The sequence below is a fragment of the Sinocyclocheilus grahami genome, unplaced genomic scaffold, assembly GCF_001515645.1.
Source record: "Sinocyclocheilus grahami isolate Dianchi unplaced genomic scaffold, SAMN03320097.WGS_v1.1 scaffold303.1, whole genome shotgun sequence".
Lineage (NCBI taxonomy): Eukaryota > Metazoa > Chordata > Actinopteri > Cypriniformes > Cyprinidae > Sinocyclocheilus > Sinocyclocheilus grahami.
Genome location: NW_015505482.1, coordinates 670,939 through 687,811, shown reverse-complemented (window position 1 = coordinate 687,811; position 16,873 = coordinate 670,939). Strand labels below are relative to the sequence as shown.

At 34.9% G+C, this 16,873-nt stretch overlaps 1 protein-coding gene across 1 annotated transcript in view; it reads left to right on the top strand.

Annotated features, from left to right (window-relative positions):
- The window catches only part of uckl1b (uridine-cytidine kinase 1-like 1b), a 40,778-nt gene that overhangs the window by 11,299 nt on the left and 12,606 nt on the right, over nucleotides 1–16,873 (top strand). Inside the window, exons 2-8 of the mRNA XM_016293470.1 lie at nucleotides 3,790–3,983; nucleotides 4,076–4,182; nucleotides 9,304–9,474; nucleotides 10,553–10,624; nucleotides 10,720–10,909; nucleotides 11,062–11,123; nucleotides 15,274–15,293. Of these exons, the coding sequence (XP_016148956.1) occupies nucleotides 3,790–3,983; nucleotides 4,076–4,182; nucleotides 9,304–9,474; nucleotides 10,553–10,624; nucleotides 10,720–10,909; nucleotides 11,062–11,123; nucleotides 15,274–15,293 (816 nt within the window). The remainder of the gene's footprint in view (nucleotides 1–3,789; nucleotides 3,984–4,075; nucleotides 4,183–9,303; nucleotides 9,475–10,552; nucleotides 10,625–10,719; nucleotides 10,910–11,061; nucleotides 11,124–15,273; nucleotides 15,294–16,873) is intronic.

The window sequence follows — 16,873 nt, the reverse complement described above, 5'->3', positions numbered from 1 at the left end:
CAGCCAGTGCGCATGCGCAGTCCTAAGCGCACATCTTAGAACGCTGCTGTTTCTGTAGCTACTGGGACTTCTAACAGCAGCTGCAGTGACGCTCTGACTTTAGCGATTGGCTCTTTCATTCAGAAGGCGGGGCTTCCTGCGATTGAGCGTTGCATTTTTCCCCATTCAAAACTATACGAGTGACACGTCTTGGGTATTCTATATTCTTTGGTACGTACCTCAAGCAGCGTAACAAAAACGCAGGAATACGTGCCTGTACCAACATATTAAAAACGTGCCACGGTCACGTATTAAACGTGCGTTTTAGTGACACTCTCTGGACATTTCTCTTTGAAACTGCCGCAAAACGTGCAGTAAGGTACGTAATAACGGTGCTGCAGAAATTTTGTATTTAGAGGCACGTATTTCCAGTGAGCCTGGGTTGTGTTTTGCACTACCATAGAAAAATTTTAACCAAAGTATGTTATAGACTTTTCATTAAGACCCTAATGATATCAACTTCCAGAAAATGGGCATCCGATGACCCCTTTAATCATAACAGGTTTGGAGAAATGTAGCATACATCACGTGCTCATCCTCTGTAGTGAATGAGTGCCGTCAGAATGAGTCCAAACAGCTGATAAAAACAAGTGATCCACTCGACTGCAGTCCATCAGTTATTGTCTTTGAGTAGTAAGAAGTTGTTTGTAAGAAACAAACACTTCAAATGATTTTTAAAATATGCTTACATTCACTCTTAATCAAATGCCTAATATTTTTGAAATACGTCAGTTTCTTGTCTCATCACATTCTGTTACGAATTACATAAATTATAGCCTATATTTTCTATTCAAATTCAGGTGAAATTTGACAGAAAAAGTGAAATAGTTTGCATCATTTGATATTACTGTTGGTTTAATCTGTCATTAAAGATTTCATCGTAAAACTGTTTTCAAATATTAAATGTTTCTCCGCTGACAGATATTTGTTCATGTTATAATCATATTCACTTCATTTTGATAAATTTCTCTGTAAGAAAGACTTATCTTTTCTAGAGCCCGACCGATATGGGTTTTTTGGGGATGATACCGATACCGATATTAGGGAGTAAAAAAAGGCAGATATCGATATATCAGCCTATATTCTTTGTGCATATTTTAGTACAGTACCAGTCAAAAGTTTGGACACTTTCCCATTCGAGGGTCCAAACATTTGACTGGTACTATATATAGAATATTGTATATACATAAACAGAATATATATACATAAACACATTTTTTGCTATGATCACTCAAATGTGGTGATCAAACACTTATAATGACGTGACAAAGATATGTAATGATGGAGGCAGGGCATTTAACAATTTAACAAACTTTATTATCCAAAATGAGACTGACATCAGTGCACTGAACAATAAAGTTGAAGTTTATTCAACTTTAATTCAATTCATTCAACTTTATTCCTTTGAAGTTTATTTCACTTCGGAACATTCATTCACGGATTTGCGCTACTGTCACACACAGACGAAACTTACTAGAGAAGTGTGACATAATATACCTCTGTAAATAAATACAATATAAATTCACGTCTCGCGTACTTTAATGCCCTTTGAATGTAACGTGTACGTTCCCTTGGAACTGGAATAATGCCGAAATTTCATGTGAAGTCCACTTCGCAGGGCACTTACTGTCGAATAAGACAACGCTTGAATGCTGCTGCCTGAACAAGAGACCTCCTTACTGAAGTGAAAGTGTTGACTGGTGTCACTATCTCGCAAACGTGCCGGGGGATCTCCACCAAATTCGGGGGGTCCCTTCAGCTCAAGGAACCCTCTCGAAAGCCCCCCGAGATAGCTTGATCGGTCAGCGCAGGACTGCAAATTTAACCACCCGTAACTCCCGAACCCCAGGGGCTATTGACACGGGGGTGGTCTCATTCAAAAGCGGGCCTCTAGACATACAATCGATTCGTGTTCGAGAGGGTTCCTCGAGCTGAAGAGATCCCCTGAATTTGCCCTGGATTCGCTGCGTTTTAATGGTTTTCCATAGACTTAAGCTTTAAAGCGTTTCATCCAGGTCGCCAGTAGCAAACAATGGAGCGCGCTCTGCTGGACAAACTAAGTAATTACACCATTTCAAGCATTTTATCTGTGTTATATGTTCTGAAAAAAAATTTCATATCAGCGGCATATTCGCTGATACTGATAAATTGGCGGCAGGCTCATATCGGCCGATAAAATCGGCAAAACGATATATCGGTCGGGCTCTAATCTTTTCCTATCTTATGTCATTTTGCGTCTCAAAATATAAATTTAAGAATCTTTAGACATTTGCACTGGAAAACAAGACAAAAATACAAAGGAACAACTTTTTTTATCAGAAGTTATTCTCATATTCTAATGTTTGGGAGCAGAGCCATTCAAGCCATTTAAACTATTTTGTTTGAGAAACAAATAAAAAAGTTATGGAGATTTGTAGGAAATTGTATTTTCAAACTTTGAACCTTTAGCTAACACAAGACATTTACATTTAGTGACCATATTGTCACATTGTGTTTCATTCAATTTATTACTTAAATTATATTTACTTGGTCATAAAAGGCCTTTTAAAAAGTCATAAATTTACCATATAAAACTGTTTGAAACCCTGATAAAATTAGTCCATGGCACTGCATTTAAAGTCTATGCGAGGAACCGACTACAGTTACATTATTTACTGAAAATCCTTGGTCACCATACACTTTCTTATCTTTAATTTTCTAGTGCAGCTTGGATATTCTTCTATAATTTCTCCTTTTGTTTTCCACAGAAGAAAGAAAGGCATACAGAAAATGAAGACAGACTGTAATTTTGGTGAACTATTCCTTTAAGAGAGACTCTTACGAACTATACTTTACAGTGGTTTGTTTCGCTCTGAAAATGCAAGGGCAGGGTCCACCGTTTGCCATCTTATCTGTTATCACGCTTTCATATTGTAGCAGGGCAAATAAACTAGAAAGCCAAGGTGATCTCTATTCACACAAACAGAAATTCAAAGGTGCACAATGCATCTTTTCTGCCCAGTAAACTTGCTTTATTCTAGTTTTACCAGTTGAACCTTAGTTGCACAGGTCCAAGGTCTAGGCATTTTTGGTTAACCGTGGTATGTAAACATGTTTAGGGATTACGCAGTCATGCACCGCTTGATCTGGCTGGCTTTTTAAACGTATTGATGATTAGTTGAGAGTAGGCTGTTTTATTTCTTCTTCTTAATGGACAAGTACAAGCACACATCTTCTGTGGACATTTGACTTTCTCGCCTGCTTTAGTAAGTATTTTTCTTTGAAACTTTCAGTTTCTTGCTACTTATAAGATCTACTAAGCTCCTAAGGTGTGACGCACACTGCAGTGAGTCTCTCGTAGGCGTCCGCCAATTTTACCTTGTATCTCTTTCATTCGTGACTCATTCCAGAAATGCTCTTAGAAACCAATGCATTCCAGCACTCAGAAACCTTCAACAAACAAATGCACCATTGACATACTGTAGTTTGCTTATGCAACACTGATATTTCAGTTATCTCCGTTTTATTGATCATGATGTGCCACATTTACTGATGACCGGGCATTGGCTAAGTTCAATGTAATATGCAAAATTTATGATGCCACTGTTAGCAGATCTTTTTTTCAGTGTTTCCTCATTGAAATAGATGAAGCTGTACTGCCTGTTACCTACATAAAGGTAGTTAATAGATGCATGGAGGCGTTGTCATGATGGAAATAGCAGGATGTGACTTGTCTCGTTCACTGTATCATATCATATTTTTTGTTAATAGTGGCGGTGGGGAAGGCTCTCTGGACAGGCTCCTCCCATCCATCAACACCAGCCTGTCGCCACGGAAACGAACCACCAGCCAGTGCAAATCAGAGCCTCCGCTGTTGCGGACCAGTAAGAGGACCATCTACACTGCAGGACGCCCACCATGGTACAATGAACACGGGACCCAGTCCAAAGAAGCTTTTGTTATCGGTCCGTATATTAAAGCGCTCCGGGGAGGAAAAATCACAATCATCGTCAACCATCATCACCACGTGTCAATACTGGTCTCTTTGTACCCACAGGGCTTTGTGGAGGCAGTGCTTCAGGCAAAACAACTGTTGCTCGGAAAATTATCGAGGCCTTGGATGTTCCTTGGGTGGTTCTTCTGTCAATGGATTCCTTCTACAAGGTAACAGGTCATCTCATTGTAAATCACTCATGCACTAAACGTCTCTTCTACAGATATCAGTGAATTGGGTGTTCTGGGAAATCACACCCATTTCTATGACAGCCCTAAGCTTTGTACAAAGAGGAGTGGCATGCTTTTTTGGCCAATCAAAAACGCAGTCTCTGCCTGTGATTTATTTAGCATCTTCGTCTTTGCTGGCATGTCTTTTGTGGGCAGGGTTTTGGAGATAGCACTTACGGTATTGAAGTAAGCGAAAAAGCAGAAATTACCGTAAAGGCTGACAGAACCTTTAAGACCTAATGAAGTAGATGCATATTTTCTTCTGTAACAATTCCTTGGCAAACTTGTAGTTATGCAGTACTTGAAAAACTGACCCAAATTTGGCCCAAAAACCCAGTGGTTTGTTAGGTTCCAGTGGCTACATTTCCTAAGATCAATTTAAAGTACTTCATAAGCATGTTCCTATGTGCAAGTCTTGAAAATTCTTAAGAAGTTCCCAGTTACTTTCTCAGGAGCATCTTATTTTTAATCAACTCACCTTTAAAACACCTCAAAGCCTATGTTTTTTGCTCTGCCTGCAGATTACCATAATAATCATAATCAGAGTGCACGTTAGTTTTGTCATGATTGGGTATTCACGTTTTAATGCAGGATTCACTTTATTTAATGCATTGTGTATTCTAAATAGTTATTTTTTAAAAAGTCTATCTCAAGATGGAGCGATGTGAATGTAGTCTCGCATAACCAGACCTTCAGAATAACAGCAGAAGGTCTGGGCTCCACCACAGCTATTATTGGTCAATGGCCGTCCAAGAGACCATCTGACTGACATGTAAAGCAACCAATCACAGTTAGTTTTGTTCAGCGTCATGTTTAGGGGTGTGTAAACAAAAGCGATGTCCCTACCATAACAGACCAGCGTACAACCAAAAAATAATTCAAGAACTTTGTGCAAGTTTACTACAACAATGGCGCCTATGTATGCCATAAACTTAACATACTTTTGAAAAACCAGCGTTTAGATGGTCCTGGTAAACAAGCATAATCACATTTGTAAACACAGCAGCTTTCTTCTTCCATGAGGGGGTTTCGCGTGAAACATTTTTGTTTCCAGGAGGACCATTAAAAAGAAAAAGAAAAAACACCACATACATCATGACATCCTGGAGAATTCAACCAATCAGATGATGACTTTGAAACTCCCAAAGTGCTTTCCATTCAGACGTTCAGTGGGCGAATGTGAATGTGTCCTGTCTGTGTACAGTCTCGTATTTACTGAGCGGAAATATATATTCAGCAAAATATATATTCAGAAATTTTTTATAGAGTTGTTACTGAATTGGAATTCAGCAAAAAGTCGCATCATGTATAATCATGACCGATCATTGTAATGTTGCACTAATCCCTAGTAATAGTAATATGTATTATGTGCAGGGCATTATGTAATATGCATTACGTCAGCGTTGGCAAGTATATGAAAAAGTGTTACTTGCCTATAGGTCGGTAACCTTTTTCTATTAATTCTAACAATGCCTGCAAATGCGATATGGTTTGGCACAATTATCAAACCGTGAAGACTGCATTGTAATTATATAAATGATATCTGCTGCGCTTCGTGTTTCAGAGTGAAACGCTGTGATCTTTTCACGTGAGCTGCTCATGATAAGTGTTTTCAGTCTCTCGGAGGGGTTTGCGGTAAATGCGGCTCCACACGAGCTCTTGTCTCCGCAAGTACTCTGAGTTTGAGTCTCTTATAAAGTGAATTTAAAAATGCAACATCCGCAAGACGTCTCCCAAGTTTATAGTGAAAATGGTTTATAAATCGGACCTCAAATGCATAAAACATGAGCCTTTATACAGTAGACATACTAGTGTTTCTTGCGTAAAGACAACGCTGTACTTATACAAACAAGAAGATATTTATATTATTTATATTTATATTAATGTTATAGTTGAACATTTTAAAGAGCAAATATATATATTTATATTTATATATATTTTTAATTACTGTTATTATACAAAGTTCAAAGTATTATAATATATTTTTATTGAATTAATTAAAATAAGAAAGAAAGAGAAATAAAAATATGAAAAATATGCAATTAGATGTTTCCCCTAATAGTTTTGCCTGTTTTAATGAAGTAATGCACACAATTTCATGGCCAGGACATTTTCTCTAGTCACGAACATGGGCAGGTGTGGCAAAATGTTAGTTTTAGGCCCTGATTATATGTATATGTAGTTAGTGTCATGTTGTAATGCTAAATATTTGAAATGACCCAATAAATTAAATAAATAGTTTTGGGGATTTTAAGACGAGTTGGAGGTTCTAACTCTACATTCTAGCTTTTAGAGGTTATTTACAGTACGATGATTTTTCTGTCCAGCACTTCAAATTCTTAAGTTTTCTCTTTAGAACAATCTTAATAAAAAAAGATGACATAATTAAGAAATGTTTTATTGAATACAAAATATTCTAAAATGTCTAATTATTTTATTGAATGTTTTGTGAATCTGGCACCCTACTCAATGCATGTTTTGCAAGATTCCCCTTTCTGTCAAACATGTTTTATTGGACTGTCCAGCTTTTAATGTATGTAGAAAACTCTTTTATGACGTGAACTCACGTAAAGAGTTATTTTTAGTATAATTTTGCCAGAAAAAGTTTTAGAATTTTTATCATATGTTAATGTAAAAAATCTTGTCTAATATAACTTGTTTGTTTGCTGTTTTTAATTGATTTTGCCATGAAAATAGCCAAAGATGCTGACATGGCATTAAATAAATATATACTACTACTTTTTGAATCCGGCCGTGTAGTCACACTCAGGTACATGTTGTTTGGGAATCTACTTGACTGGTTTAATTGACTTAAATCACAAATATCTTATATTTGAGTTTCTTCTTTGAAAGTTTAAGCATAATTTCAGACAAGTGTGTCTAAAAACGTGACGGGTAAAGTGTCATATTTTAGAATTTTGGGAAAATCTGTGTGGAAATTCTAGTTCATTAACCATCATCCTGATGTGAGAATATAAAAGCTCTATCCAGAGAGACACTATGAAACATTTCATGCATCTGTTCTCATAAAGAGAGAGCGAGGACACGAGCCATTAGTGTGCTTTGAGTTATATAATCCATTAAATCCTTGAGGCAGCTAGTGACTTTACAGCACAGTGAGGAATCTCAGGTGTGCTGAGAAACTCAAGCGTCTTTGCTGTGGCCTGCAGAATTAAAACACAAGCCGTTATGTCTTTATGATGTTTGAGTGAGCTGTGCTAAAAGGCCATTCACTCTGTCATGTGAGGAATGTGAATGACACTGTGTTGAGTCTGTCAGGTGGATCAGAGCCGCTATTCTAGACTAGTTAGACATTTGTTTGAACAGTTTATCAGCTGTTGTATATCTGAAGAGAAAGGCAGAATCACACGGCTAAAGCAGTAAAAGGCCTGTGAGTGTGTATTTGTGTACACGTACCTGTGTGTAAATGTTCCTCCTAAATTTAGTTCAGCTGACCTTAGCCATGTGCCTATCGAGAGGACGGGGGGAGGGGGGGTTTAATGATACCACACACTTCATTTGCTGTCTGCATGCAGGGTGGCAAAAACATTCAACTTGTAGCTTAAAGATGGAAAATATATCCCTCCATGAAGATTGGAGGGTGTTTCAAGATGTTGTCTTGTCTGGAAAATATTACTTGAAAATGCATACAACTCATACAGTATATAGACAGTTCACACTGTAATTAATGTACTTAATATTGTTGTTTATAAAACAACCTAATGTCTAATGATATTTTTAAGTTTTTGTATAAATTATATATTTTTTGAAATTGTGGAAAAGAATACAATTCAAAAAATTTACAACTTTTTTTTTTTTTTGCCTTCACAAATAATATCTAGCCTCTATATCTCTATCTCTTAATATTGTTGTTTATAAAACAACCTAATGTCTAATGATATTTTTAAGTTTTGTATAAATTATATATTTTTTGAAATTGTGGAAAAGAATACAATTCAAAAAATTTACAACTTTTTTTTTTTGCCTTCACAAATAATATCTAGCCTCTATATCTCTATCTCTTTTTTTAATTGCTACATTTTTAAAAATCATAGAAATGTACACTAGTCAACATTTGAAGTGGATCAAAACTTTATCAAAGTTGTCCTAAAATCTAAAACCAAAATGTATTCTTGTCTAAGGACAACTTTGATGAACTTCTTTGATCCACATCAAATGTCGAGTTATTTATGAATTAATATTTTTATTTTCTTTTTTTTATGTTTTGTCTTTTATGCTTACCATTTATGATTTTATGCTACATTTATTTAATCAAAAATACAGTAAAAACAATTCAATATTATTGTCAAATATGATTACAATTTCTTTTTGGATATATTTTTAAAGTGTAATTTATTCCTGTGATGCAAAGCTGAATTTCACTCAAGTCTTCAGATCCTTCAGAAATCATTCAAATTTGCTGATTTACTGCTTAATACATATTTCTTATTGGTATTAATATTGAAAACAGTTGTGCTGCTTCATATTTTTGCATAAATAGTGTTTTTGGTTTTTTTCCGGGCTTTTCAAAACCGCAGCCTTTATTTGAAATAGAAATCTTTTTACATTATAAATGTCTTTTATTGTCACTTTTGATCAATTTAATGCATCCTTGCTGGATAAAAGTATTAATTTAGCTTTTTAAAATCTGACACCAAACATTTGCCTGGTAGATGATAATCTGCAGCAATAATAATAATAATTTTCCCCACGTGTATCATCAGATTGCTTTCATTGCTGTCATTTATATTGAAGTACGGCTGTGTGTTAGTGATTTTTACCATAGTTTACCCCTTTGCATCATGTCTAACAGCACGCCGTACCTGTGGTAAAAACCAGTGTAATGCACAAACACTCATAGCTTGTAACATTTATTAAATGCATGATTTGCAATGGCAACTATGTGGAGGAACCTTGCTCAAGGACGGTGAGTTCATGGATCAGCCCTTGTCTGTTTTGAACCTACGAGCTTTCAGTTAGCAGCCTTGATATCTGAGCTGAGATTTGAGCTGAAGTCAGAGGTGTAACCTCGGCACGTCTGCTGTGACGTCTTTCCTGCAGGTTCTGACGGCCGAACAGCAGCTGCTGGCTGCTAATAACGATTACAACTTTGACCATCCAGACGCCTTTGATTTCAGCCTGCTAGTGCACACTCTCCGCAAACTCAAGCAGGGCAAGAGCGTGAAGATCCCGGTGTATGACTTCACCACACACGGACGGCAAAAAGAGTGGGTGAGTGGAAACACACAGAGCGTGGAGCTGAGCTGATCGTGTGGAAGCCCATGTCAGATCAGCCTAATTTGTGGGTTTGTTGTTCCTCATTTTTCTACTCTGATTTGCTTAAAGTGTCATGTCTATGTAAATGATCAGTGTTGGGGAAGCTGCTTGGAAGCTGGTTTCTGATTTAAAAATGGCAATAAAGATACCTTTTGAAGTGGCGAGCTACATTTATTAGTCGACTTTTTGTTAAATTCCTAAACTAGGTTGTGAGTTGATGGAAAAAGCTATTAATTAAAGAAACCATAAAAATGTAAAAACTAAAATACATTTTAAAAATAAATAATCAATGAAATCGTAAAAACGTAAAATGAAAAATGTTATGTAAATAATTAAATCATAAATATGTAAATGCATAATTATTTGTTAAATAAATCATTGTAAATATAATTAGGTTTTTAAAATAAATATTTAAATCATAATTAACAATTCAAATATTTTAAATAAATCATAAAAATATTCAATTTAATTAAATCATATATTTTAAATTAAAAATAAATAATTGCAAAAAGTAATAAAATCATAAATAAATTAGAATTTAATATAAAAATGAAAAAGAAATGTATCATAAAAATGTAAACTGAAAATAAATCATTTTAAATAATAATTAAATCATAAACATGTAAAAGTAAAATAAGCCATTTTAAAAACAAAAAAAATGACACCAGAGAGCCGTGAGCATGCAAATGTATTTACATTATTAAAATATTGCCTTAAAATCAGGAGTACTTGAAGTTAATATTTTAGGTCAAAGGCCAAAACTTTAATAAGCCCTGTTATATACAAACAAAAAATCGCTAACCTATAGTCTTTAACTAACAGAACTAATAAAAGCTGCATTAGCTTTTTAATTAACTTTAATATTACATAATATAATCTGAGCATTTCAGCACACAGGCCTTCATCAGGATTTATAAGAAGCCTGTCTGCTAAAACATGATTTAAAGTTTACTTTCTAACTAGAATCACAAAACAATAATACAAGGAATAACTGTTTTGCTGCTATTTTTAATCCGTGTTTATCTGCTTGCAGAAAACGGTGTATGGGGCCAGCGTCATTATATTTGAGGGCATCATGTCATTTGCAGATAAAGAGCTGCTGAAGGTAAACCTCATCAAATCTGTCATAATGTGGATCTTTCTTGTTTTTCTCCACCCTCTCTATGACCTGATCTGGAGCGTCGTCTGTCTGTGTTTCAGTTGCTCGACATGAAGATCTTTGTGGACACAGATTCTGACATCCGGCTGGTACGGAGGCTCAGGAGGGACATCACAGAGCGCGGCCGGGACATCGATGGAGTGATCAAACAGTACAACAAGTTTGTGAAGCCAGCCTTTGAACAGTACATCGAGCCCACCATGAGGCTGGCAGATATCGTGGTGCCACGTGGTCAGTTTGCTTTGACAGATATCAAGCACATTGCATTGTGGGATACAGTGTGCTCTGTTTTGCACTGCACTTTGTCAGTTGCATACTGTAGCAGTAGTGCTAGTCTGATCTAGTAATGCTTAGTTGGAACTCCTGTTCTTTATTTCCTGTAGGTGGCGGCAACATGGTGGCCATTGATCTTATAGTGCAGCACGTTCACAGTCAGCTGGAGGAGGTAAGATCAACAGACACCTTCAGAAGATTTATTTTAATATCTAGCAATCATTTCATCATAGTGCTTCTGGTTATGAAGAATTTCAGATGTCAAATATTTAATTTTACTTGTAAACTCATTGTTGACCGAGTGGTTCGGTTGTCTTGAAGGCTCCCCATTGTCAAACACAATATTCCAGACCACCTATTTAATATAATTTGAACAGAAATATAATATATAACTATAGTTATATTAACTATAATATTTAATTGTAAAGTTAATATAAAACATTTTGAACAAATAATATTTAAAACTACCATTCAGAAGTTTTGTTGACATTTGTAAGTTGACATTTTGTTAATTTTTTTTTATTAAATTTATAATTACAATACATTTACCATTAAAACATTTTTGTTCTTTTTTTATTTTTAAATGTAAAATTAAATATATTATTTTGTTATCTGAACAGATAATGGGAGGTCAATTAATTCCGTTCAAGAACATATGGTCTAACTAAATGAGGAAAAAATATAGTAAATATAATTTATGATTATGAATAACAATAACTTAGATTTTATAATATTATATTAAAAATAATATATTAATGCTATACATTTCAGGAGAAAATCAACATTTTAATTATCAAAGAAGTTTCTTATTCCTTGTGATACATCTTTACAATTTCCTTTATAATGCAGCAATGTGTTTTTGTTGATTATGAAAATGATTTTCATCTTCAGTGTTTCCTCCTAAATGTTTTTCCTGCGATTTATTAGAGCAATAATCGGTGTGCGGCGTAACGCTTGTGCATTTTGGATTGGGAATGCTTTGTAGTGGACTAATATTTGACTTGTCATGTGGTTTGTATCACTGACTGTAATATTAAACAGGAAATGATGTAACTCACTTCCTGACCCACAGGGAATCTGCACCCACAGATTTCATCAAAATTCAAACACTCGTCTTTCAAAGCTGTACATGTTCCCCGGCCTTTTCATGTTTGCTAAGTATTTTGATCAGTTTGATGATATTTTCAGCTATCAATAAGAAAGTAATGCTCTCAGCTCAGTGAAATCATTCTATAGAATCTGAGATTCCTTCCTAAAATCAGCTCCAAAAGTCCCTTTGTGTGGGCCTGCTCATTTTCTGTAATACTGGTGTGACACGTTTTGTTTGGCCGTGCTTCCTCACCGCACTGGATTGTTCTCTCCTCCCCTCTTGCTCTCTCCTCTCCTCGCGGTGGCACAGCGTGAACTCAGCGTCAGGTAGAGTAGCACTGCTCATCTTCTCACTTCCTGTCACTGCCTGCACTGACGTTTCCCCTCGGCACTGATCTGGGCTCAGTCCTGACAATCCGATTGAGAGCTGATAATGATGTTCAGAGCAGCCGCTAAGGCAGGAGTGAGAAAACTGACCTCAGATCAGTCTGCAGGGGGAAGTTATACCAGCCTCTCAAACTGAGGGATCTTCTTCCTCCTGAGCCCTGCTGCACTTCCTGTACAGACCAAAAGAGGGCAGCCGCTCTTTATGTTGACTGCTCATTGTCACATTGGTCTTTGAGCATTGGTGTGGGTCAGTTTTTTTAAATCATGAATGAGTGAATTTTAATTAGCATTAAGACAGTGTCATATTTCACCACAAAATTATTTATTATTTTGTTTTTAGTGTATTTTAATTTAATGTAGTGTTATTTCAGCATTGTTTAGATACTAATATGGTGTTTATTCATATTTCATTTTCAGTTTTCTTATTAATTTTAGTTTGTTTTAGCAACTTTGTTAGGTCCTTTTGGCATTTTATTAGTTTGTTTTGAAAGTAGTTCTGTATAGATTTTAATTTTAGTACTTTTTGTACATCTGTTTATATTTAATATTTAAAATAAAATTTATTTTAAGGTGTCCTTGTTACACGTTACATGTACTTACTATTGTAATAAAAATGTATTATGCATAACTACATGCAAGTAACCCTAACCATATAGTAAGTACATGTAGTTAATTAATATTACTTAGTACTTAAAGGTATAATTACACTGTAATAAGGACACCATAAAATAAACCAAAAATGCATTTGATTTTAAATTAATTTAAATATTAATATTTAATTTTAAATGTAAAATATTTAATGTGTGTGTATGTGTATATATATATATATATATTATTATTTTTTTTTTTATATAATTTTAGTTTACTTAAATTAAAGCTTATTTCAGTTAGTTGTCAAGGCAGGATTTATAATTTACTTTTTTTTCATGAAGTTTAAATTTTTCATGCAATATTTATATTACATTTTTTGCTGCGTTATTTCAGTTACTGAAAATGAGTTTCAACTTTAGTTTAAGTTAGCAATAACACAATGATTTATTTTATTTTATTTTAATAAATATAATAATAATAATAGTTTTATATTTATTTTTTATATATTTTATACATTTTTATATTGTTTTATTATTATTTAATTATTTTATTAAATATTTATTTTATTTTTTATTTCTATTTTATTTATAGAAAAAAAATTATAAAAGGGTCAAGCTTTATTATTATATATATAGACCCACACTGATATATTCACAGCTATGATGTTTGGGAAACCACAACCCAGCACTGATCAATCCAGTACTGGCCAGCAGTAGAGCATCATGGGATGGACGTCTCATGACATGATTATAATACGGGAGGATAGATGCTCAGCGCTGCAGTCAGGAGGGAGGCAGATACCTTCTGTTTTTCCATCTTTCAGTGTTTTACAGCAGACACACTCCCTGCATGCCGTGTCTAAAAATACTCCGCTGTCTTCCTCCCCTTGACCTCTCTTTCTCTTACTTTCTCTTGCTCTTTCTATCTTTCCCCTCTCGTTCTCTCTCTCTCTCTCTCATGGGTTGTCTCTGTAGCTATTGTTGAACACGGCGTCTCGCACGCACTGAAGTTTCCTATGTCTACTACAAAGAGTTTCATTTTTCCGTTGGGCTAGAAACGACAGCACATGAGTGTGTGTGTGTGTGTGTGTGAGAGAGAGAGAGAGAGAGAGAGACGGAGAGGAAGAGAGAGAAAAACATGAGGAAGTACAGCCCCTGACACAGGATGTAGCAGACCTTTGTGTCAGTGAGAGTGAATGAGAGGATGACAGCTACAACAGGAACCACACCAAATCTGATATAAAAAAAAAAAAAAACATTTTAAGAAATGGTTCACTTAAAAATATAAATTCATCATTTATTAATTTTATGTCATTCTAAACTCACATGACTGACTCTTTTAGGGCTGGGTATCACATGTTACCTCACTACACATGATACAAATCTCACAATACTATGCGCCGTGATGCGTCATCACAATATTATAAATGGATTGTGATTGAAACAGAGACTGAGCGTGCCATGAATCTCTATGGTGCCGACCACTTTTTTCCGTAATATGGCTACTCTTTAAAACAAAAATGTAGGCATTTTTAATGAAACTTGAGAAATATCTGTCCCTCCATTGAAAGTCTGGTCCACCAAAATCTTGGTTTCAAAAAGTTCATAAAAACATTAAAAGCATCTCAAGCAGTTTAATCCACGATTGCTTTATATGACGAACAGATTTAATTTAGGCCATTATTCACATGTAAACACTGATCAATGCACAGACATATCAGATATATTAAACAGAAGCTCAAACATGCGTGACTGTGAGTAAATGACAGAATTTTCATTTTTGGGTGAACTGTCACTTTAAGAGGAGGTCAGTGCCATCAGACTTCATTGGTTCATTACTAATCGTCATGGACATCAAACCTGTCATATTTGGACGTGCATGAAAGACTTAAATTTCTATCAGTTCCCCACATAGGCTACCGTAAGGCTTCAGATGACTTGAATCACATCACAACCCCCCCACCCCCCAGAAGCAACTGGGATATTTTGCTTCTTTTGTATTCCATGATGACAAAATTGACATTTTGGGCGAACTGTACCTTTAAAATGAGACTGCATGACGTAATCAGTGCTGGATGATTTGCCCACAGAACATGCACACTGTGTGCCGATCGCAGCTGTCACACTCTTGTTCAACTCTTCAGTCATGTGACCGCCTCATCCTCCTTCACCTGATAGTTTGTGACGTCTCTCTTCTTTTCCCTCTCTTCCTGTTGTCATTGTCTGTTTGTCTGTTGTTTGTCACTTCCCCCACAGAGAAAGCTCCGCTGGGATATGTGAGGAGATTTGCTTATGATTTTTTTTTTTATGTTTTATGCTGTTGCATTACAGACCATAAGTAGAACAGCAGGCATCTAGGTGTGATTTCCAAAGACTGCATATTGTCAAACCTATGTTTTAATGAAGCATCTCATTTAAATGTAAAGCAATGACATGAGTTTGTCAGAGTTTACATTGAAGGTGGTGTTTTGTTTGTTGACAGGATGCAGTCTTTGACCTGAGTGCTTGTGGAATTGAATCATGGGATACTCCCAAAAAAGCCTGACCTACTCCGAGCTCATGAAGCTTTCTAATAGATATGATTAACCAACAGTCTTTGTAAGCTGGAGTGAACAGTGGCTTCAAAAAGTATTTGAACACTTAATGCATAACTGTGATTGTATGAATGTTTGGGCTTGGTTTTAATTTTTTAATGTTTTTGAAAGAAGTCTGTTATGCTCAGCAAGACTGCTACTTGTTGTTTGAATTAGTTTCGTTTTTGCTTGGTTTTGTAGTTTTTTTTTTATTGTAGTTTTTTTTATTTTATTTTTTTTTTAAGAGTTTTCTTTCTTTCTTTTTCTTTTTGTATTTTTTTGCTTTCCCCACCCCCTCAGAAAAGGAGGTAACATCATACCCTGTGATGTGCTATTGGAGTTTTATTTTCTTTTTCATTTGCTTGTTTTTGTTCAGTTGTTTTTTTGTTTTTAGTTTTCATTTTTGGGTTGGTTTTGTTTTGTAGTTTTGTTTTGTTTGTTTCTTTTATTTCATTTTTTGCATAGTTTTGTTTTCTGTTTTTTATTATGTTTTATGCAAATTTTTTGGCTTGTTGTTTGAATTAGTTTCGTTTTTGCTTGGTTTTGTAGTTTTTTTTTTATTGTAGTTTTTTTTATTTTATTTTTTTTTTAAGTGTGCCGCAGCAGTTTACTTCACACATCTCACTGCAGTGTATGCATTGTGGAAAACTCACCAGTACTTGGAGTTTACAGACTAACTGTACAGCATCTCATATGGCTGTCCAGACTCAGAGTGAAGTAATGTGGAAAGCTTATGCAAAACAGAATTATAGTTTTGATGCTTAAAGTTTGAAAATGTGCACTGTATAAAAGTAGACAAAATGTCCAACAATATGCCAATTTGTTACATGTATGAAGAGACATTTCACAGTTTTGTAAATACAAACAACAGGAGGTAACATCATACCCTGTGATGTGCTATTGGAGTTTTATTTTCTTTTTCATTTGCTTGTTTTTGTTCAGTTGTTTTTTAGTTTTCATTTTTGGGTTGGTTTTGTTTTGTAGTTTTGTTTTGTTTGTTTCTTTTATTTCATTTTTTGCATAGTTTTGTTTTCTGTTTTTTTTATAATGTTTTATGCAAATTTTTTGGCTTGTTGTTTGAATTAGTTTCGTTTTTGCTTGGTTTTTTTTTTTAATTGTAGTTTTCTTTCTTTCTTTTTCTTTTTGTATTTTTTTGCTTTCCCCACCCCCTCAGAAAAGGAGGTAACATCATACCCTGTGATGTGCTATTAGTTTTTTTTTTTTTTTTTTTTTTGTTTTTTTAACTTTGTTTTTTTTTTTTTTTTTTTTTTTTTTTTTTTTTT